The 24,564-nt window shown below is 39.5% G+C and overlaps 1 protein-coding gene across 3 annotated transcripts in view; it reads left to right on the plus strand.

The window, feature by feature from the left end:
* Nucleotides 1-524: 524 nt before the first annotated feature.
* LOC146308636 (lysosome membrane protein 2-like) overlaps nucleotides 525-24,564 on the plus strand; it is a 29,354-nt gene continuing 5,314 nt past the window's right edge. For 2 of the 3 annotated variants that reach the window (XM_084745488.1, XM_084745486.1), the window contains exons 1-8: nucleotides 525-778; nucleotides 880-1,044; nucleotides 11,185-11,342; nucleotides 13,263-13,410; nucleotides 13,556-13,747; nucleotides 14,066-14,157; nucleotides 14,845-14,964; nucleotides 21,976-22,154. In XM_084745488.1, coding sequence (XP_084601614.1) covers nucleotides 922-1,044; nucleotides 11,185-11,342; nucleotides 13,263-13,410; nucleotides 13,556-13,747; nucleotides 14,066-14,157; nucleotides 14,845-14,964; nucleotides 21,976-22,154 — 1,012 coding nt within the window. In that variant the 5' untranslated portion in view covers nucleotides 525-778; nucleotides 880-921. The remainder of the gene's footprint in view (nucleotides 779-879; nucleotides 1,045-11,184; nucleotides 11,343-13,262; nucleotides 13,411-13,555; nucleotides 13,748-14,065; nucleotides 14,158-14,844; nucleotides 14,965-21,975; nucleotides 22,155-24,564) is intronic. The other variant, XM_084745487.1, reaches the window with a different exon arrangement.

Raw genomic sequence — 24,564 nt, forward strand, 5'->3', positions numbered from 1 at the left:
GAGCAATCGATAGCAGAAATATATAAAAAATATATACTAATAGCAGCATCTAGCAATAGTATTAATATGCTATTAATAATATTATATGAATAGGCCTCCCCCTAAAACCACTGTGTAATTCCAACCCTGGTGTTTCAGCAACTGAGAGCAATCCAGAGAGTGTTGCCACCGTCCCCAGTCTCCCCTACTTGATTCTCATTGAATAGGCTTATGAGAACATTAACAGATAATTTATATTATAGTTACTCCTATTTGATTTTCATTCATGTCAGTTGCTCAACCGTGAACATTTCAGTGACACTAAAACGCATCTGTCTGAGCTGAGATCGTCTGAGGAAGTTACACGTCAAAAAAGTTTCTACCGCTCTCTGAATTACTCAGCTGGGTGTCCTCGAGCTGCTGCACGCGGCGATACACTCACGCGCGCACTCATCACCCGAGGGGGCACAAACCGTGACGACCAATCAGCGCTCTGCTGGCGCGGCTGAGGGAGGGAAGACCTCACAGCCCGCTACAAATACGCCGTGGCATTTTTTTTTAGTATTGCAAGCGCTTTTAGGTCGATAGCCACTCCAGTCCGATTCAGGGAACCTCGTGGCTGTCAAAGTTTACCGCTTCATTAAAGTAAGTAAGCAAACAGACTCCTAACGGCTCTTTGCAACGAGGAAACTAGTCCGGATCTCATTGAACGTCTCCAACCGTTACTTCAAGCTGCTAGAGTTCACAGCCCTGAAGAAACTTCTCAACTAAACAAAGGGACAGCCGCGTGGAAAACGAGGTTGGAGCTCTCATATCACAGCCTGTATGGTTAAACATAAGCCTTTATAGGAGTTTTGTGTGGTAAACCTAGCTTAACATCCGTCTCCATTCATCCCAAAGAGGTCTGACGCTCGGCTCTCTGTGTTGGCAGCACCTGCAGACATGACGCGACGATCCTGCGCGATCCCTGCGGTCGGGATCATCTCTGGTGTCCTGCTGGTCGCTGGGATTGGTTTAATGCTGTCTCATGTTTTCCGCACGTTAATGGACAACCGCCTTAAAAAGGTAAAAACTTCCACTTTTTTTTCCCACAATCATCAGAGCTTTATAAAGCACGTGGTTTACTGTGTTCAGAAGTTTGAATGACTAATAGGCATGCGATTTTCCGTTGACTGCACTGCTGTGTTCAAGTAGGGATGAGAATCATAGAAAGCATTACAACAATGAGGGATTATAAGGCTGCGTTCACACTGTATGCAAAAGTGGCCCAAATATGATTTTTGGGTGAAGATAACAAATTGCCTCTACTCATGTTACTGTACTTAAGCCAATCTTTTGTGTACCCGTAGTATTTTTCCAAGTCTGTAATTTAGAGCTGCAGCTAACGAGATTATTTTTTCTTATTTTTTTCAATTAATCTGTTAGTTCTTTGCTCCATAAAATGTTAGAAAATTGTGAAAAATGTTGACCACTGTTTCCAAAAGCCTAAGATGACTTCGTAAAATGTTTTGTTTTGTCCACACCGCAAAGATATTTAGTTTACTGCCCTAGAAGACTAAAGAAACCAGAAACCTATATAAATATTCACATTTAGAAGCTGAAGTCAGAGACTTTGGCCTGTTTTTTGTTATTAAAAAATTACTCAAAACAGTAAATAGATTACCAAAGTAGATACGGATTAATTTAATAGTTGATTAACACTCAGTAGATTAGTCATTGCAGCTTCACTGTAATTCCACTCTTAAGTATGCTTTACACTGTGCAGTCTATTTTGTTACTTCTAAAAGCATAGTTAGTCGCTTAGTAGGCTACAATTTGAATTAATATCCAAATGTTTCATTTGCATTTTTCAAGGATTCCACAGGTCCTTAAAAGTCTTATAAAGTCTAAAATCCATCTGAATTTAAGGCTCTAAAATGTCTTAAATGCAATTTTGAAACATCTTAAACCAACATAGATCCAGTAATCACTAATGCACCTAATGCACTCGTCTAACCAATGCAACTGTTGTAAGCATCATCCAGACTGCTTTTGGATTTATGCCAAGCTGTGTGTAATGTTTTTGCTGTTGTTCATTTGCTTCATGCAGGGCATTTCAGGGCCGTGACCAGTTCACACTGGAATCTGATCTGGCCACTTTTACAAAATAATGTGTACAGCCAAACAAAAAAAAAAGATCTGGGCAATAAATCTGAATTAAGCACTGAGGCTTGCAGTGGGCTCAGTTACAGATCCTGTTAACAAACTCTAGAGGATTGAACTGGAAGTGCATGACTTTGGTTGGCTGCACTCACTCCCTGTCGTTAGTGCAGGCCATTAACAGTTGAACAGCTTAATGAGATCACACCAGGGACCTTGACCTGCATTGTGATTTAAAACGCGCCAACTCCATGACTCAGACAGAATAAGCAGCGACAAACTTTTAATGAAAATGAGCAGAAGTCCAAACTTTGTTGTGTTATCTGCTGTTTGTTATCATGTATCGTGAGATGCCATGGTTGTCCTTATCACGGGAGTTCAATGACTGTTGTTATGATTTGTGGTTTTTTGAAGTAGGACAGTGATGGGCTGTGTGTTGCCTCCCAGAGGGAGTGGCTCTAATATGCCGCTCAAACTGCTTGAGATGGGGGAGGTGGGATTATTATGTTTTCAGCAGATTATACTGTGCATTCAGTGCTTTCTCTTCCCCATAGTTAGATTACTCAGACAGTTTCAGCCACAGTTCCCTTCCATTAGCACACACCGAGTGTATTGAAAGACTTTATCAGACAGATCCAAAGGAATTCCTAATGGCCCAATAATGTGCGTTTCTGCCTTCAATACTTGCCATTATGACAGGACGTGGTTCTGAGGCAAATTCCACAGCTAAGAATAAGTTAGGGCTGGGTCTGTGTTACTTGTTCGTGGTGTTTTTAACACATATCACAAGAAAAAGTCCGCTGCTGAGAGCAAATCAGGACAAAGGACGCATTTCTGAACTCAGTGGAAAGTTTTGTAAACACCACTGAAATATCAGTGTGCAAAGATGCAGTTTGAATTAAGTCAAGCTGGTAAGACATCACACACTGGTGAGGCTGGATTTACAAAGCTTCACTCAGACACATTCACAACATCTGTGTCTTAATACGGTAACTGGAGTTGAGCAGCCTGAGCTGAACCATAAAGAACATTAAAATAAATGTGAGAGGTAAAGAGCTAAACAACCAATAATTTATAGACCAATAATTTGCTCTATAAGTTATCAGAAAATAGTGAAAAATGCTGGTCACAGTTTTAGGGCTTTGGGTGATTTGTCAACATAATCAATGTCATTTATCACAAAAATATGTCGATTTGTATAACACGTGTTGCTACGAACACCAACGCCTGGTCAGAGCATGGATTCACCCAGAAAACAAGCTGCAGAGAGCTTTGCCCCAATCATTTAAAGTATGGGAGTATTTTAGACAGACACACAACAATTTGGCTCTCATTAGCTCCAAAAACTGGAATTATGTTATCACAGCAGTACAGCTACTTCGCTGGAAGTGAAGCACTGAGCGACCTGTTCTCAGAGATAAAGTTTCTGTATATTTCTACATCAGTCACATGTTAAAGATAATTCCATGAGTAATCTAAGAGTGTTATACAGCTGTTTTGTACTTTCTGTTTACTTTATCAACCAGTTATGAGTCAGAAATGGCTAACATTAGCATTACAGACAGTCCGAAATACATTTCAGTTCCTTTCTTTGCCCCACATTCATGCAAAAATACACTGCAAGTGATCAGCTTACCTGCATATGACTCCAGTGAGGAAATAACTTCATGTCATAACCAGTTTTGAATTTAAGGTCCAGTACTTTCTGATCAGGCAAATAACATGGAGCCTGTTAAATAGGGTGAAAATTATGCTAAATTTAAAATATGCCACTATTATCATTATTCTAATATGCTTTATGTGTCTATGAGACAAGTTTTTGATATGTATTTTAGGTAAATTGTTATTTAATTGAATAATAAAAAAATATCTTTGGATTAATCATTGACAAAATAATCACTAAGTGCAGCCCTAAACAGTTTCTATGATAGTCTTGTTCACAGTACATTATATGCACAGTTATAAGACGTTATTAATTTATTTATAAGGCTTTATTAAACTCTTTGTACAGTTATAATCATGACATACAAGTTTCTGAAATTGAATAATATCTTATAAACGTCATACCATTCCTAATAGCTTTATAGAGTGCTGTCACTTTACTTAAGGCTCACAGAGGAATACTTTAGTGTATTATTCATGTTTATAAGACATTATTAAGAGACATCACCTTGAATTTGTGAAACGGGGATAAACATTTTTCACAATTTTCTGACATTTTATAGACATTGTAGCCCTAGATTAAACATGACTTTAGGCTCTGATTGCATGATAAATACATAAATAAAACCATTTTTACTGGGGCAACTAAAAATTGACTTTGGGCAAGTACATCATTTGAACCCCGGTCTAATGACTTCCTCGGTTTTTTGCCTCCCAGAGAAACTTTGTTTTGTTGTGTGTGTGACACGCAGTCTCTTTGTGATTGGGGAGTATTTATTAAATTGCTTGCTGTTTATTTACAGTCAGTAGTACAGTCAGTCAGTTCAGTGTAGATAGATAGATAGAAATAGATAGATAGTGTTCAGTGTAAATAGGGCTGCAAGTAAGGAGTACTTTCATTATCAATTAATCTGTTTATTATTTTCTTGTTTAATTGATTAGTGGTTCATATAATGGTGAAAAATGTTGAAAGCCGTTTCCCAAAGCCCAATGTGACATTATCAAATGTCTTGTTTTGCCCACAACCCAAAGATATTCAATTTACTGTCAGAGAGGACTAAAGAAATCAGAAAATATTCACATCTGAGAAGCTGAAAACAGTTAATTGATTATCAAAAGAGTTGTTGATCAAGTTATTAGTTCATTAATAATGGACTGATAGCTGTAGCGCTCGTGGTGAATATATTTTCCTCACTTGCTTGTGTTTTGTGAAGTTTTAGTCTGCTCAGTCCCAGTCTGAGAAGCAGGAGGGGCTGATGGTGAAAGCTTTGCTGCTTGTGTAGATTGTTTACAGATGCTGAGGTTAACAGAAAGGAAGGGAGTAAAGATACCGAAGTGAAGTTTTCTCAGCTGTGGTCTTCAACTTTACAGATGTGTCTTGTTTGGGTGCAAGTGAGAGTGGTGGATGTGACTTCACTGATGTTTAAAGTTGAAGTGGAGAAGTCCATGAATATAAAGTCTTATTACTGAGCATTAAATTCAAACATCTGTAGTAGTTCTGTTTGGTTGCATCAGTGAAACCACTTGCCCAGTTTCAGTAAACACGCTTTACAGTAAATGAGCTCCACACCATTTACCCGTAAATGAAGAGATTTCCTAGATTTCCAATATTTCAGAGTGTGTTAGTGAGTAAAGTTCAAGGCCTTCCCAGAAAGTTCACTTTACTTTGATAACATCGCAGGCATGAAAGAACCGTTGGCCTACATTCAGTGTTGTCATATGGCACACCTTCGTCTTTATTTTCATATCAAACTCGCTTCTCTCCATAGCAGGTATCAGATGGCTTTTATCAGAGAGGCTTAATGCTGACTTCAGGGGTCAGGGTACATTCACAACAAGGCTCTCTAGTGTTGAGAATTGGGGCTAATGCTGATTTACTAATGCTGTATTAACATGCGTCTTGGGTGAGCCAATCACAAGAGGACAGCTCTGAGTACAGCAGTTCACACCTGGCATTACAATGTGTCTCCACGTGCATCTCGAATGACCACTTGTGATGGGATCTCACTTGCCCGCTCTATATGCAAATAAACACATAATGTAGCTACATCATTTCCATTTTCAAAGGCCAAATGTGTTGTTGTTTTTAACCCAACAGTAAAAGTCAACATGCTGGAACAAACAGACACTATGTTTTTTGCACAAAGAAAGAAATAACTGAATCATAACAATTGCTGAATTTACAAGAGGGCCCAAATTATCGTACACAATACGACAAATTCTTGATGATTAAAGTTTCTCTTAACAGCTTACAAAATTGTTCAATTTTTAAGGACAATTGGGGATTTTCTCCACAGTCAAATTGTGAAATCAGTTTTGAAATAGACAGTGTTTTCACACACACTTACTACTTTACTGCTTAGCCTGACTGTTGAGAGCCCAAACACATAATTTGCATTAAAGAGAACCAAATGGAACCAGATGGATGTCAGTTGACTAGGAGGTCCTTCAGTGTGGTCTGAGCGACTGGATCTCACTGCGTCCTCAATATGTCTTGGGTGCGTTCACACATGTACTTAGAGCTGTCCACTTGTGCTCAGAAAACTCAAGGCACACGTTAATGTCAAGTTTAAAAAGGGTCTAAGACAAATTAAGAGCCAAAGTGCAACCTGTTGCCTCCAGCACAAAAAAGAGTGCGCATAGATGTAACCACAACATAAAAATAGAAAATTCTGAGAACTTAGGGAGGGTTGAGTCATACTGGGTTAGTGGTTTCGTCTTCGCCTGAACTTGGTAGCATTTCATCAGGTGTAAATTCTGTACATATGCCTCAAAATTAGAAGGAAATTCGAGAAAATACCACTGGGTACATGACCTTGGTGTCAATAAATATTGGACAAATGTGTTATGATGTTGCAGTTTACAGTGTTTGAAAAAGGTTATAAAAGAGGTTGTGGCTAGTAACGGCCAGTTTGGTGCCACTGCTTGTCCACAGTAAGTTAATAATAGATGCAGGCTTTAGCCCAAACAGACAGCAGTTGATATTACGAAGCCACAGTCAACCAAACAGACAGTAAAATGAGTTAATGAATTTTATTACCCATTCACCCAAGGTGTGCAACGCTAGAATGAAATTCTACACAGACAAGCAGACCATTTTTAATAAATAAGTAGTAACTGAAGGTTTTTGACTAAAGATTTCCTTCTTGACTAGTAGACGGAAGCTAAAGCCAATAGTTGACCAGTTGTTGTATGTTTATGATGTTAATTTGTTTAGATATATATATTTTTGGAAACAGAACAAGGCGTCTGTTAAATGCAAACAGCAAAAGCGGTAATGACTCTGAATGTGTTGGAACAACCAGCAAAGAGACTGAACATTAGTTATTATTTCAACACAGTATAGCCTCACACAACTCTTGTTGTTTAGAACCCAGGCATGAATACTTAAAACTTAAGAAAAAGATGATGTATACTTACAAATAAACTCACTATAAACTCAGTCCTCAACTGCTTAATGTTTCTCCTCCGTCTAGGAACTTTCCTATTTGCAGTTAGTTTCTGTGACTAAGCAATAAATGAAAACATGGTTGACTAAGACTCATCTCAAGGACTAACGGTTTAGTCAGCTGTAAGGGAGCAGCCCTAGTTTTGAATTGGATGCAAACTAGACATTGGCCCTTAAAAAAATTAATGCTGCTTCACTTGTTTAACAATCTTTTGGTGTCATACAAACTCTTAAAAAGCTGTAAACAAGAAGATAAACTACCCAAGCCTCAGCTATAATCTAACCCAAGTATTAATTACATGAACAGGCAGATGTCAGTAGTCTCTCTCAGTGACGTGTGGGTGTGAGACACATGCATTTTACTCACATGCAGACACACATGGTTATCTGCTGGCCCGGCACTATGATTTATCTCAGCCGTCTCAAATTACTCCCTTACCCCAGTTGCACCAGGGTGAAGGATCTCATTCCATGGATACCCTCCCAGCAGTAGACTCTCTTTGTGTGCTAAGCCTCTTTCACACTGCTAGGTTTATTGGGAAACCGGCTGGGTCGGCAGCCCCTCCGCTTCAGTGTGAGTCAAGAGGGGGTCAGTATGTAATGACCTGCTGATGAGGTGGAGTTGAAAAATGACTTGTCTCTGAGGAGGAATTCTATAATTTTACATAGAATAGACATGGCAGGCTAGTGGCCCCTTGCTGGTTGTCTGCTGGGTTTCCCTCCGAGTTGCAGTCTTGACTTTTTAACAATACAGAGATTTTATTCTGAATTTAAGTAAAAATTTTGAGCCACCAAAGCCAACATATGGATAATTATGTTATATTCCTTTACCAATAATGGACACAGGAATGTAGTTAATCTAGACAGTGATTATATAGAGGAAGGGTAATGGCGTCATTAAAATCAAAAGGTTTTTATCCCCGGGGAAGAATGAATATTCACTCCAAAGTTCTGTGGTAGATTGTGGTCATTGTCAGGGCAGAGTTCAACGAAAAATTGTACATAACTGTTCTAAAGAAAACACATAATCATGAAAGTCATGCCCAGCAATGTTTCGCTAAAATTCAATCGGATCCTTTTTGCATGAATCACTTTTAAAAGAGGGCGTGCCTGAAAAAATTTGAGAACCACTGCCCTAGGCCAAAGTGGTGGGCCAACAGGCTGTTACTGTCATCTTAGATAAGTAATTTCTGCTCTTTAAGATCTTTACGGTAACCAAACTGCCTCTGTTTGATTGTGTGAGTGCAATCCAGAGATCGGCCACTGCAGCTAGTTGGTGTCCTTTGGGATTCATGGTCACTGTAAAACTGGATCGACCTTAATATGACTTTGATGGGTTTAATGACTGCAGGGCGAGTCTACAGTTCGGCTGGTAGAGCTTTGTTAGGTGTTTGGCTGCTGCTGAGACAAACCCATTTAGAGTATGCAAAGCTTGTGCATCATGACTGGAGGATTTAATGAATAGCCTCTTGCTGTGCCCAGTGTTATTCATGTCTATGTATTTGCCTGTCTCAACATCAAAGCACTAGCACTATGTGTATTTGTGTATTCACCTGCTACATGTGTTTTCAAATAGGGAGTGGCGTAAGAGTAGCGGTGGTAAGTGCTGAGATAAGAGGGTTCCTCTGTTCCTGTTTTCCATGTGGTATTTTCATGTAGCATGCTGGGAAGGTTACCATATTGATTGTTTGAAGCATGAAAGGACGACATAGAAAGACTATGCTTTTCCTTTTTTCCTTCCTCAATCTAAGGTGACAGCTTTATTGTTCTTGGCTACTTGGTGAAACTTTTGTCTCTGAACAAGTAGAAGGGACCCCAAAGGATGGGAGGGGGTCTGTAGTACCCTGAAATAATGGGACTTCTTGGTGTGATCAGCTCTTTCGGGCTTATTTCATACTGAAGTGTTGCTTTTAACTTCAACACAAATCTGACACAATTAGGCCAAAGCAAGATTTCCTCTTGATGTGTTGTCAAAAGAAATACTAATCCCCTTGCCCTCTTTCTGCTTCTTTCATTCCCTGTGTTTTCCAGTTCTTCAAAAGATCCCTGCAGTGAGTCAGGTTATCCTTGTCCATAGGCAATGACATCTGCTGGGACACCTTTCTAGCAGTACTGTATAACAAAATGGAGTGATACAGGTTTGTGCCTGCGCTGCACTTGCAGGGCCTCATAAAGCTCAGTCCAGAGGAATGTGGCTCAGATCATTAAGGTCACAGTCCTGTGCAACCAGTGGGCATCTAGCCCTCGGCATCACATGATATGTCAGCGGCTCTCCCTGAGTGCCCGTTGTCATTGGCAACCGCTGACAATGAAACTGTGGAAGGGTCTCCCCCTAATACCATTCATGTGTGCAGCCAATGTTCTTGTCTGACGCTCAGACAGCAGCTCCCCTCCACGACCCCCCAAGGTTGTTTTTGTTCCCTGGCTTGTTTTTACTTGGAACAGATTGTGGAAACTCCAAACTCAAAACATATGTTCACTATTGCAAAACTTTTGCACCTTACATAGCAAATATGGATCATCAACTAAAAGCCATAGTTACCATAGTTTTTTTTTTTTGTTTTTTTTTTTGTTTTTTTAAGATTATTTTTGGGGCCATTGCCTTTATTCAGATAGGACAGCTGAAGATATGACAGGAAAGGGGGAGAGAAAGGGGGGATGACAAGCTTCAAATGTGCTGCAGGCAGGAATCGAACCAGCAGATGCCCCGTTATTAGCAATTATTAGTAACTATACAAGTGTAGTTAGTATATTATATGTGTACTAAGCATTTATGCATTCATTTGAAACTGAAATTTTGCTTTTCACAGCCATATTTTTGCGTCTGAATTAATTATGTTGTTGAATCTTCTGGATAAAGGAATTCAACTAAGCAGGTCTTGAAGGGGTTTATTACTTTTTTTTTACTGAAAAATTAATTTTCAGTTTTCAGTCGCAGTTTGGTTAGGCGTAAGAACAAAACTACTTGGATAGATTTGGGAACAAACGCTACTCGGGTAGATTTAGGAACAAAAACTGCTTGAGTAGGTTTGGGAACAAAAACTACTTGAGTTGGGTAAGTGTAGGCACAAAAACTACTTGGGTGGGTTTAGGAAAAGATCATGGTTTTTGGTTAAAATAGACTCTTTCATTAGAACATTAGAAAGGCTTTCTAGCAATCACAAGGATGCATCAAGTGCTAGCCAGTCACACTACAGCAGTGGCAACCAATCACAGCACATTAGAGCTGGACTATTACAAACCTTGCAAGAGTTTCAAGTCTTACAGTCTAGGATTCCCTTCAAGACACGACCCTCTCACCTGTCCAATAGCGCAGTAACTTGATTAAAGTGCCTGTAAAGCTAAAAGGTAATTTTTCTTCTAAATATATTATACAAGCATATTTTCTGAAAACATGTCAAACACTGAGAACTAGTACAGTTTCAGGTTGTTTTCAGGTTGAACTGCTATTATTTCCTAATTATGAGATCTAACTTTATATACTTAGAGATTTTTTTCATCATTCAAATGTGTCTGGGTGGGGTAGTAACACATGCTTTTTTGGTGTGTCTCCCTCAAGAGACTAGCACTTGACTTTGACCTGACTTTGACCTGGCAGTATCTGACTAGAGACAGATATGCACACTGTATGATCCCCTTTTTGTTACGTTGTGATTCCCTAGTAAGAACTGACTTATGAGAGTGGAGGTCACATTTGCTTGCTAATGACCAAGTACACAAGAACATCAAGTGTCACCCTGTGTGCTCAGCCAAAGGACTGTCAGTACCCACATGGCACAGAATCAGGGATATTCTAACTGACTCTCCTTGGCTGAGCACACAGGGTGATACTTTGCTTCTTCAGTGATCATAGGCAGGCAAATCTGAAAGAACTGCTTTGTTGGATCCCTTTACTCAGAAAGTTCCACAACATTTAGGTTTAGATTTAAACCGATATGTACTTTGTGTCTCAACAGGAGATTGTTTTGGTCGAAGGCAGCCGTGTGTTTGAGTCATGGAAAAGACCTCCCCCTCCCGTCTACATGGAGTTTTTCTTCTTCAATGTGACCAATGTGGATGAGTTTCTTAAAGGAGGCAGGCCAGAGGTCCAGCAGATCGGACCTTACACATACAGGTAGGATGCAAGAGCCCATCAATGTGCACATAAGTACATAGAGCAACTAGTTAATCACTAGGGCTTTCAGTTCAGCGCTCCACACTTTTCTTGTATCAGCCTACATGAGAATGTTTTACCAGTAAGACTCACATTTTAATGCCTTTCTTTGTCATCTGTGTGAAAATATCAGATTTCTATACAATCAGAGAAAATAGAAGTGTGTGTTCCCCTGCTCACAGTCATAGTTACGTAGTACAAAATCCCAGCATACCACAGTGCATGTCCCCTGCAGGGATGCTGGCAGCGCATCACCTGCGCTTCTTTTCTATCACTCTTCTCTTCTCAGCCCTACTCACCCCAGTTCCTCAGAGCTGAAAGTCATGTTTTCAGATTGCTTCATTTGTCCAACCAGCAGTCCAAAACCTGAAGCTTCTTCATTTACTCTCATAAATGACAATGAAAAGACACATTCAAGAACCTGCAACCAGCAAATGTTTGACATTTTTGCTTGAAAAATGGTTAATCGGTTATCAAATTAATTGTCCACCATAGGTCACCAGATATTACTGGACTTCATTTGAATTTCCTCAGTGTTGTATGCAAATGTGTTATATATGTTCTGACTCAATTCCTTCTTACTAAAGAGACCACACATATGTAAATATTTATAAACCAGACTCTCAGGGTTTCTGCAGGTCCTTAAAAAGTCTTAATCTAATTATTTTTGTAATTATGTTCAAATTAATTATCTATAGGCCTTAAAATATCTTAAATATGATTTTGGCAGTGCTTAAAAATTTATTAGATTTTGACATATATAAATTGTATTAACTTTAGTCTCCATTTTATAATGAGTTTTTGGAAAAAACTGTCTTGATTACGCTGTAAAAGCTACAAAATGAAAGCAACATGGGCCCAGTAACCTCTAATGCAAACTATGCTGTGGAAAGATCAGAGCAATTAAATAATATTCATTAATTAATAAGAAATTAATTAGCATGCTTTTTGTCTTATATTCATGTGAGATAGATCTTAAATTGCATTCAACCTGCAACCTGTTATTCTTAAAAAGTTTAAAATTTAACTTGCTGAGGTTTGCAAAATCCCTGACTGCGTTGCTCTTTGCTTCTTGCATTTACTGTATTTTTTATGCATCAGCTACATCTCACACTACGAAATAAGGTTTTGCAGAGAAGAAAATGGTTTTTCAAAACTGCCCTTAACTTACACAGGGGTTGGGTTTTTACTAGGCTTCCTGCTGAAATGATGTTGAAATGTGCTCATTATTTGCTCAGCACCAATGTACACTGAACAGGGGACATCAACTTCTGCTCGTCCGCTTCCTCTCTTGTGGTCGATTAAGTCAGACATGTCTTAAGCTTACAAAACTTGTTGGATGGGATAATCTTAGTTGCGGTTTTGAGACACACTATGTTGTTTCTTATCCTGTCCAGTCTTGTGAGTGACAAGTGAGAAGAAACTTTGGGCACATTAGTCGTTTGCTTCTAACGCATCCACTGAAATCCTTAAATAAATATCAAGGTTCACTGCTGAAGCACTAAAAATGTTACAGCCACATTTCACGTGCCCCCTAACCTACAACTGTTTGTGATTACCTAATCTTAAACGGATGTTGTGTTGAAAAGAAGTAGTTGTGTGATAAAATTAATCATCATCAGTGGGGTGCCTCTATAACTCAGCTAGTAGGGCGTGCGCACCATGTGTTGAGGCTATCAGTCCTCTGCTGCGGCGCATTTGCTGCGTGTCATCCCCTCTCTCTCTCTCTCTCTTTGCTATCATATTTTCAGCTGTCCTATCTTAATGAAGGCAAAAGCCCAAAAAATAATCTTTAAAAAATAATAATAATTAATCGTCATCTACACTCAAATCACAAAATTTAAAAAAATGATAATCTAGTACTTTATTGTGTTTTCCCAGGGAGTACAGGTATAAGGACAATGTGACCATGCTGGAAGATAACTTGAAGGTGTCCGGATACAACACCAAGAGCTTTGTGTTTCTGCCAGAGAGGTCTGTGGGTGACCCCACTGTGGATAACATCATCACTGTCAACATCCCTGCCTGGGTGAGTCATTAACTAAAAGTCTTAGTTAAGTAGAGGAAAGTGGGAAACCAAGTGGAGGAAAGCGGAGAGTGTGTTCTGTAACATCCCTCTGAATTTTCTTTGTTGTTTCCTCAACCCCACCTCATTGCCCACTTCCCGTCTCCAGGCTGTAATGGAGAAGGCAAAAGTGAGTTTCTGGAAAGCCACTGCAGCGTCGATCTTGATGAACTCTATCAAGGCCACTCTCTTCACGACACGCACTGTGCATGAGTTGCTGTGGGGCTATGAAGATCCCTTGCTGACCCGCGTCTCTTCCACTAATCCTGAGGTGGAGAAGGTCTTCGGCCTCATGTACAAGGCATGTACAGCTCCACAGAAAATGAAAGTTGATGTTGTCCTGAGGATTTATTAAAGATGGACGGTGGCTGGTTGGAATATATTTACATATTGCCCAACCCTAGAGTGTAATCACATGAAAATAAGAAGTGTTTGTTACCTGCAAGCTCACCACTAGATGCCATTAAATCTGACATACTGATCCTTTAATTCCTTTTGATTAATTCTTCCATGAAATTCAGTCACTGTGGAAATCACTTCAGCGGGTGTTTGCTATTATCTGTGAGTGTTTTTGAAAACATGGCATATTTTAATGACTTAAATCTTTGGGTCTGTTCAGAAAAATGGAAGTAACGACGGAGAATTTGTCTACCACACTGGGCTGCAGAACTACTTGGATTATGGCCACGTCGAAACATGGAAAGGCCAAAGGTATCCCTGTTGCCGTTTCAACACAAACACACGCTCTCTGTGTCTTCATCCACTGTAATGAAACTTCATTGGGTAACCTTTGGATTTGAAATGTTTCTCAAATCTACTGCTCTTTGCCAATAAAAAAAGAGTACTATGTCTGTTTGTCTGTTGGCCAGGGCTGTTGTTCACTGTAGAGAGCACATGGCAGGACATCCTGATACGCAGAAAACCTTAATAATGACTTTTTAGTGACCTTTCTTATCCCTTTTTATTCTTTTACTTCCCTTGTAGACTCTAATTGCCCTTCTTACTCTTGGGAAACCACTTTTCCCACTGTGGCTTTCAGATAAAAATATGTTTGATCATCAAAACATTTCATTGTAATTTACTCTTATCAAGATGGAGATGATAACTGTATTGATGTCCTTTGAAAATAGCACATCAGCCAAAAGGAACCAAAATATTGTTTTTATCCTGTTTTTGTGTAAATATAGTAGCGCTGTCATTAAGCATGCTGCCTCAGTCTGAAGACCTTTTTTGTTGCTTTGCGAGCTGCACACATTTCTAATAAGCCTTTAATCAATGCCCAAAAATATGCTATCTGTATGAACATTATGCTTTTTAAATGCACGAATGTGCTCTTGATGTCTTTAAAAGATATAAGATATAAAATGCTTGTGTTTATGATAATATGTTGTTTTGCAGCAAGCTGACCTTCTGGACGTCTAACCAAAGCAACAGCATCAATGGTTCGGATGGAAGTGCTTTCCATCCTCTGCTGAACAAGGATGAACGCATTTACATCTTCACTCCAGACCTCTGCAGGTACACCTCAGCACCACGGTGCCTTCCTACAGACTATTGCACCCGTGTGGCATTGGTGATTAAAAAATCACCACATATTTCCACATTTCCTAATAGTAGCAGTAATCTGTTTTTATTCATGCTAGTGGTATGACTCTGGATGGCATTGTCACGCTGTTGGTCTGTCCCGCAGTCCACCACGTTGGTCCAGAAAACGGTTGCAAATTTTGTCCAGTTTCCACTTTTCTCAGTTTAAGTTTTATGTAAACAATTCTGGCAGAGTGATAGTTACCTGAAACAGCACAAGCACAAACAATTTTAACGAAACAGAATAATAAAACAATAAGGCTCTTGCTTGAAATGGCTGCTCTTGTCCGCATGTACTTATTCAACAAAGGTCTCCACCAAACAAATGGGCTTCATTTACAGCCATTTCTAGACTAACAAGGCACACCAAAACCAAACTGCATGAAAACCTGTGAGCTCTGGAGAAATTATACAAAAAACGGACATTGTTTTAGTCGGCTAAATTCTTAATGCCAATCAAGAATCATTAACATGACTGAAAGATTTTTATTCTAATACTTTAGCCTATGACCAAATACACAAATACAGATGATGAACACAGGAAACAACCACTGTGTTAGGATTTTCACTGTGAGCATATTAGCATACCGACATGAGCATTTAGCACCACTTAAGGGTCAGGTTATGCTCAAACAAAATAAGTTTGTACAATGTGTTGTCCAACCACTTCATAAATGGTGGTTTCTTTATCACCTCCGATCATGGTGTGAAGTGGTTGTGGTTGTGTGTTATATAATGTTACACAGCCAGATCAAATCTTGTGATGGGAAGGTGTCGGGGGAGGGTGTCTCTGAAACGTTAAAACCATTCAACAAGCAGTTCTGAAGAGGCATACTGACAGCTTAAGTACACCTTAACAGAACCGCTAGCATGGCTATAAACTGTTACTCTTGTTGTCACTTAAATATGACACATGGTTTCTAACAGTTCCACTTTCATTTTTATCGTGAAATTGAGTAATTTACTGTCTCAAGGCAGAATGCCAATATTCAAGCTGTAAACTGCTGTTGAAACGAACTGTGCACAGCAATAAAATGCGGATATTAAAACGTTAAGCAATAAAAAGATAACTCATCTACTCAACCATTCGAGAACCAGTTGTTAAGAAGCATACAGCAGCTTAAGTACATCCTCATGGAGCCACTAGCGTGGCTATAAAGTCTTAGTCTGGTTGTCAGTAATACGAGGACATCATTCATCTGACTCAAGTACAAAGAGTCATATTATATGTCATCACAGACAAGTAATCTAGCTGCAATAGGGATTTGCGTCCTCGCATTTGTCCCACTGTGACGCAGTGTCCCATATTTGATATTTTACCTTTGCATGGCGTGATTATGATGTGGTTATGAAGTGATAATCTATTTTTGGTACATGACTTAGCCTGAAAATGTTGGACTCAACTGGGCACACTGTAGGACGGGGGCTTTCATATCTGGTATGGAAATATGTTCATGGGCCTCGGATCCCATGGATTGTTATCATAACATCCTGATCACTTACAAACGAGGCTTTACAGAATATATTGCGCAGTCTTTCTGAAACACTAACATGCTTCCAGGAAACACTTTATGGAAAGGGGCTTAATTGAAGAGGAATGTTGGAAGAAGGGGAATGACAGCTGTGGGAAAAAGAATGAAAAAAACGAGAGAAAAATCCTGAAAGGGATTTTTTTTGAAGTGGGGTTATATGAGGTATAGTCAGTGTATTACTTACAGTAGATGGTGGTCAACACACCCCCAGTTCAGAGAAGCAGAGGAACTTCCAGTGTTGGAAGCTAAAACGATGTACTGCTGTGGACAGGGTCATCTAAACACATCAATGTCAGATTAATGTACAATATATTTAAAATATTTTCACCGCTTTACGTTGTTGTCAGACAGCAATTTTCTGATGAGAAACTTATTGGCTAAATTACATTTTGTTCTCGACCTTGTCCACAGTAGTACATTGCTCAGCCTCCTACACTGGTTCTCCTGCTGATTCTACAAACTAGGGGCGTGTCGATTCATCGATTCATACATCTGTGCATCTCATTTTGAAATGACGGCAATTCATTCACTCCTATAGCGCCTACAAAGAAATCACATCACAAAATAAATCCCACCTGCCAGACCACACAAGCCTCAACACAAACACATTACACAGTGCATCACCATTCTATTTTTTTTTTTTTTTTTTTTTCAGTTCAGCAGCATTTTAGTTAATCACTTTGATTAAGTGTTCTAAAGTTCATTCAAGAGACTTTGATATTTATGTCATCTGTTTAAAACACTGTCTGAACAGCATGTGTCTCAGATGTGTTTTTTCACTTGAGCATCTAAGAGTGCAATAAATGTTTTTGTTGAAAAGGAATCAATTAAGAGAATCATGATCTGAGAAAATTTGTATTAAGATTTTAGCATGAATCGTGCAGCCCTAATCCCTTAAAGGCATTGTATTGATTGGAGCCGAGCACATAGCAGTGGGAGTGAAAAGTTGTTGAGGTTTCTGTTTTTGACCAGCTGGAACAAATGTGTTCATCTGGCCAGTTTAGTGTATTACTCGGAAATGTCTGGCAGTTATTTACTGCTAATTCTCGTAAGGGCGTTCTTATTTGAGTGCTTCAGAATCAGAACGGGTGTATTGGAAGCTTGAAGAATGTTAAAGAGAATAACTTCTCACACAGTGACTAACCAATGAATAGCCCCTCTGGGTTTCATTTCGCAAATGTTAGGTCTCCTGGCTTCGCTGATGAAACTCCATGTCCATGTCCCTGCTGATAAAAGTTTGGAAAATAACCTTGACCTTAAAACACACAAGCCCCTGCAGACATCTTCCCCTTTTTGTTGAGCGTGGAAAGAATCTGCTGGAGTGACAGGGCTGTACCTTTGACTCTGATTGGAACGTGTGTGAACAACCCCTGTCCCAAATGTTTACACTTTCACCTACTTATTAATGGGCCAGTGGCTTCGTCATGACTGTCCATGTTATTGTGACTAAAGGGAAGGCTCCCTCCCTGTTTCCTGTACATTTTACCACAAGAGGAAATGTTCCATTAAGTCATATGTGTTCACCTTTCACACAGACAGTTTGGCTCAAGTTTTTTCAACCTTAATGTTGTGTGTTTAGTTAAATGACATCTGGGACTGATCTGTAGGATATAAACAGGGCCAGAATCCCCATCTGTGACCTGACAGGGTAGTGACCCTTTGGCCCAGTAACTGACAGCTGAGCAGCAAAAACCTCAGGATTTTGATGCATTGCAGACAGGTGTCATTGTTCAAATACCAACTTGCCTTTTTTTTCTCTAGCTATGATGCACTATTTCATTTGGTTTGTGAGAAGAAGATTCTGTCAGAAACAACCAACACTTTTCCAAATATTTGCAATACAAAAAAGACCTGTGTTCTGAAAGGCAAAATTAGTGGTTTGTATTATTGCGGTTTCCTATGTGAGAAGGCAAAAATATTCTATATATAGCGTACACCAGGGCAGGAATTTCATGGAAGCCATGAAGGCCATGGCTGTGCCCCCTCGGTTTTGCCTTTTGCCCTCAAAAAACTGTCTGCCCTGACGCCACAGTGGCCTTGCCTCTTTCTTTTTGTCTTTTGTTGAGGTTCTGAATTGGCATTGAGAAACATCAAATAAAACACTGTCCAAATGACCAGTTCTGGGTTCAGCGTCTGTTATGAACCACTGGAAAACTGGACTATTTATGCCTACAGTTCAATAAATTAGCAAACAAATAAGAATAAGAAAGCTCATGTTATTAGCTCAAGGTTACACATTGCTTGTATATCACTACTTTGACTTAGCTGACCCAGTGGCCTAATGATGTGACCTGTGATATTTAGGTGGGCTTTCGTTGAGGTTGCTAAAAGACATTTTTTTTCTGCTGACCCTGTCCACTTAGCTTCCAACTCTGGTACTCCTGCTGCTTCCCTAATGTGGGGGTGTGCCAGCAGACTGTAGGTAATGCACTGACTATGGATAAGTACCTCATTTGACCCCTCTTCAGAACATCCAAACTAACCCTCTAAAGCTTTACATTGTTTTGTGCTGAACAGATAATCACAGCGATGGAAAAGTTTCTGTTCTTGATTAGCTGGAACATCATCTGGTCAGTTTTTCATTTTACTTGAAAATGTCTTCTAGATTTATTCACGGCTAATTCTCCTGAGGACAATCTTGTTTTCCTCTGTAGGGTTTCAGAATAAGCACAACTCACAGAGCCCCACTTCAAATAAACTGAACTATCCCTTTTAAGTATCTCATCAAGTGGTTCAAATGTTGTCCCCTGCATAACGAAAGAATTTAGGTCCAAAATAACCATTTCTTAGTTCGGTTTATCTGAAATGAATTCACACTGTAACAGTCTCTCATTCCCAGCAGTACAGGGCAGAGCCTTTCCCAGTCCTGTTCTAGTGATGAAACACATAAGGCTTTTAACTTGGCTTCTCTCACAAAGGTCAAGGGAAAGGTCTGTACAGTATTGTTGCACGATTGGTGGGCTGCGTAGCAAAGAGCTGCATCCTCCCAGGCCAGTTGGCAGACACTGTATAGACTCTTTGTTCTTGCTGAGAATCGTCGGGATTCCCTAAACAGAGCAGAACTGCGGACACATAGAACAAGGATGAACTGCTCACAATAATGTAATTCTCTTGGAAGCTGTAAAAACACAATACACATTAGAATATAATTAAAGTTGTATGATACACCACTCCCAGCACAAAAGGCATGTCAGTACTATAGTACAGTATTATTTCCACTACTTGTTTAGAATGAAAGAGGTTCTCCCTGCAGGATTTCAGCATAATGGGAAAGTCATTATAACTCCTCCAGCTTCTCTCTGTAAATTCAGAGTGTTTTCACACCTGTTGTTCAGTTCATTTGGTCCGGACCAAAAGAAAACAAGCACAAATTCACAATAGCTGCGACCAACTATTGCAAGGCATGTACGTGCAAGCATCCAGATGTGAATGCATTCACACACACACACACACACACAGCCACTTGACCTTTGTGGCTAGTATAAGTAGTGGGACCAAGTCACACCAGCAGACAAAGGAAATCTCTGTCAAGTCCAATGATGCCTGCCGCAAAGCTCCACGACGAACTGTTCATGAGTTATGACAGAGGGCATAGCTTAAGTCTAGGGGGCGAAGCAAGTGTTTTCCAATCAAAATGAAATCTGCTTAGTCCAATGATGACTCCACCAATTGCTTAAAACAAAGTGTTGATGCGTTATGAAAAGGGTGTGGCTAACATATAGGGGTGGGGCTATGGCACCAGGTAATAGGAACTCTGTTGAGACCAATGATGAGTTCTGAAAGGAGGTGTAGCTAAAGTGTAGGAGGTCGGGCATACACCACCACACGTTCAGCTTTTTAAGCAGCCCTGGCTCGATTGTGTAGTCCGCATCAGGGTTCGACTGACAGCTTTCAGACCAGCCCAAATGAACCGCATGAAACTGGCAAACAGATCAGGGCTCGCTTCACCTGAACCAAACAGGTTAGGTTGGGTGGAAGCACCCTCAACGTCGTAATTCTTCACTAAATTATGGGTGTACATATAGGCGTAATTTCACTTCCTGTGCCTGTAGTGGCTGTTTTATTGTTTGATCAGGGAGATAAAAAATATTAAAGAAGTGATTTTCAGGTCACGTTTGCTTATGGACAGTTGTCTCAGCTCCCAATAAGCAGACAAAATGGACTAGCAAGATTGTAAATATAATTGAGGTGTTGATTGAAGACCTTGGTTCAGTTCCATGTTTATTGTCCTGGTCCATTTGTTTATTTTTATGCATTTATTTGCACTTTTTAATGGCATTTTGTTGCCTTCAGACTTAGACAAGCAGCACTCAGTGAGAGTGTGTTTCTACTTGGAAATGGTTTTAATATTAATGGACTAGAAATATGTAGAAATATTATTCTAACAATTCTATAGAGATGTTTCTGTTTTTATCATTCATGTGCCACCACCAGCCCCTGTAGAGAAATCACTCTAATATTCCCTTTGTATTCCTGTTTTAGGCGCAGTGTTTCTAACAGTCACACGTTCATTTTTATCAAATGAATGAATATTTTAGTGTCTAGTGTCTAGTCTTGTGCATGACCCATCCCTCACAGGATTATTCAGACACATTAACATAGAACAAAACAATCATTCTGGCATGATAACCCACCATCACTGAAAAAGCACAATACAACAACAGCATCCAAACATTGATGTAAACATAAACATCAACCAAACAAAAACATAAACATCCTACAAATCACACTCCAGGAGATATCCCACAATAGAAATATAACAAATATACAAACATACAAGATACAATAATCAAATCCAAACAAGACAAAAAACTGTATATTTATTCCAGTTCCTAAACAAATAGTCTAAAATAGAATAGAAACAGAGGAATTTAAGTATCATATGTTGCTTTTCTCCACTTTTCCCTTGTAAAGATATTCAGAAAATGCAACAACGTTATCAGACAAGTACTCAGGTAAAACTTAATTCTCAGTACCTATAAAAATCTAAGTCAGGAACATGATTTTTTTAATCTTTAAATTGATTATTTAACTGTCCGAAATCACTCTGCCAGTAATAAGGCTGCTGTTGAAATGAACTGTGCATGTGGTGCAGCAATAAAAAGAAAACACAGCAAAAGCATAGATGGGGAATGAAAAAAACATCATCAGTGGAGCTCTGATACTATGATTCACCATGGCGATGGGTAAATTAAGAGCAATATTGCATTTTAGTCAGAGTAGTCCAGTTATTCATCATTTACAAAATATTTCCTTATAATTTCCCTGTTGATGATAAAGTGCTGGAATCCTACCATATGTTACATTTGATTTTTAAATATATTCATAAGCTGTAACCTGAAGGGAAAAAAATGCAGGTAGCAGCAACTGAAAATGAAAATATGGTTCAAACCGGTGTTTCTTAACTCTGCAGGTCGATCTACATGGAGTTTGAGAAAGATGTCGAGGTGAAAGGAATCCCAGCCTACCGCTTCACACCGCCACGTTCGGTTTTGGCCAGCAAGGAGGAGAACCCAGCCAACGAGGGTTTCTGCGTCACCCCGAAAGAGTGCCTGGGAACCGGCCTTCTTAAAGTCAGCCCCTGTCGGAAAGGTAAATGTCAGCTTGTGCAACGTATTTGCTCACCCACTCTTCTGTTCTGTTACATGCTGGTGGTTCTGAAAATACTCAGCTCTGTACCAACAACTTTTGCTGCCTGCCACAAGTTCAACATTTTTCCATTCTCCTCTTTAATTAGCTGTGCATCTTACACAAAGCCTCTGTGCTTTTTGAATAAACACACAACTATAATTTGAAAGTTACTGAATATCTTTTATTTCTCTGTTGTTTCTTACTTTAAAATTATAGGACCCTGACTAGTAATACACTTAAATCAGTCAAATCCTCCTTTTATTTTCCTTCCCACTATCACCAGCTCTAATACCCTCTAAATGACCCATGTGACACAGCTCTCCTCAGCCCTCTCCACACCTCAGGCACCATCGGACCATGACTGGCCCAGTAGCTGAGAGGGCGGTAAGCCCTGTCACCTGATTCTGGCCTTGAATATGACTACACATTACCGTAGTGCCTGTGTTCACTGCCTAATTTAAGATTATCATCCCCTGTGAAAGAACAATACCAGTGTTTTAGCATGTTTTACACATTTTGCAGAACAATATTTAATAGTATTGACAAAGAGGACAACAGACATGACTGCAAAGCAGTGTTTCTCAAAGTTTTTACATGGCTCATTACCTTTAGAAAATATTGAGCTCTGTAATGATCACCTCACTGTTTTGTGCTAGCGGTTGCTGTTTTTAAGTAGTTATGAAACAGTCTCAATTTAATACCGATGCCTTTGTCATCACATCACAGTTCATCTTGTATCGTGGATGACATGCACGCTCTATGTTCATGATCATGGCTATGTAGCAGGCTGATATTGACACAAAAATACAGGAAAGCAAAATTTATGGTAAATTACATTGCTCCAATTTCATTTATCATTGTTATAGGCCTAAATGGACTCTTACGTTCTCCAACACTGAATAAAAAACATTGTTTTAATATATATAAATATAAACTAAAATGTGTGTCATAGCCTGTGTCTATGGCATTTCCTCTAAATTTTGTTGGTGGCTCCATAGGCTAGCAATGGATCCTTAAAAAAAAAAGTCGAAGAAGAAAAAAGAGGACATAATAGCTGCAGTTTCAGACAGATTTTTGCTATTTTCCTAATAAGACTGCCGACTCCAGGACTAGAGGGAGTGTGGGTAATAGAAGATAGCTGACATATTGTACTGAGATAAATGGAACCTAATGGCTGAAGTCCAAATACATGTAAAGCACACATGGCATGAAGTAAATGTATGCATGGTGATATTTCTGTAAAAGGTCAAAGCATGTAGAGGTCATGCCACAAATTCGGTGCAGCCAGTGACAGACATTTCATTCTGCTCAGGTGAGGAGGATTTAAAAAAGCGTGCAGACGGTTCAGTTAAGGTAAAGTGTTGAAGAATGAACACAGTGATTAATGGCACTTGAAAGCAGACCAATACAAATATGAGTGTGTGTGTGTGTGTTTGCAGTACAGTGACCTTGTGTGTTGTCACGGGAACAGCCTCTCAGGTGACTGCGGGTGTCCAATGTTTTTGTCAAACGTCTGTTGCCAAACACAAGTGCAGGAAAACTGTCACCTCTGCCCCACTTCATCAGCACCTCTAACTGTGCCACCATCTGACTCTGCTGTCGCTGCAGCTCAGACGTTGTTGTTGTTGTTGAACAACAGACACGCAGAGTGACCACCACTGCGCAGGTGGAATGCAACGCAAAATATTTCATTTGACCGTGTTATTTCTTATCTCCACCAAGGCCATATTGTAGTAACGCAATGTCTCCTGTTCACAATATGTGGAAGGAACTCAGCAGGAGTAACAAGATTCTTTATCAGGATATCAGATACAGCCCTTAATTTGTTTTACAAGTGGGGCCGTGCTCCATTTGTGTACCGATTGTTTATTTATTTTGGAAGGCTGACCTTGAGTAGTGCTGCGTGTCCTGCGACGGAGGTCAGATTTTATCTCGTCACCGTCTCTGGAGGACTCGTCCCAAACGTTCTGCTGTTTGCTGTGTCCTGGTTAGATCCTACATCAAACAGCAGGAAATGTTGCTTTTGGATGAATACGTTGTTTTCTCTGCTGCTTCTTTGGTTACCTTCTCAACCTTTGGAACAGTGACAGGTTTTTATGTTGTATGCTTCTCATGGCCAGCGCCGATAAGATAACTCATAATTTTACCTTTTTGTATTGAAAAAAAAAAGCTTATACGATGTGTTGTTCTTGAACACCTGAAGATAAGAACGCTAAGATGTAGCAAGCCAAAATGCATCATTCAGTATTTCATAGTTTTGACTGAACCAAATCTAACTAAAATCAAGTTTACAACAAAAAAGGACAATTTATTCATTTTCTGTTGAGAAGTACAACAAAAACATTTCAAATATATTTTGGACTTTATAGAG

Source organism: Lutjanus erythropterus, chromosome 20 (genome assembly GCF_056507025.1).
Source record: "Lutjanus erythropterus isolate fLutEry1 chromosome 20, fLutEry1.hap2, whole genome shotgun sequence".
Taxonomy (NCBI): domain Eukaryota; kingdom Metazoa; phylum Chordata; class Actinopteri; order Lutjaniformes; family Lutjanidae; genus Lutjanus; species Lutjanus erythropterus.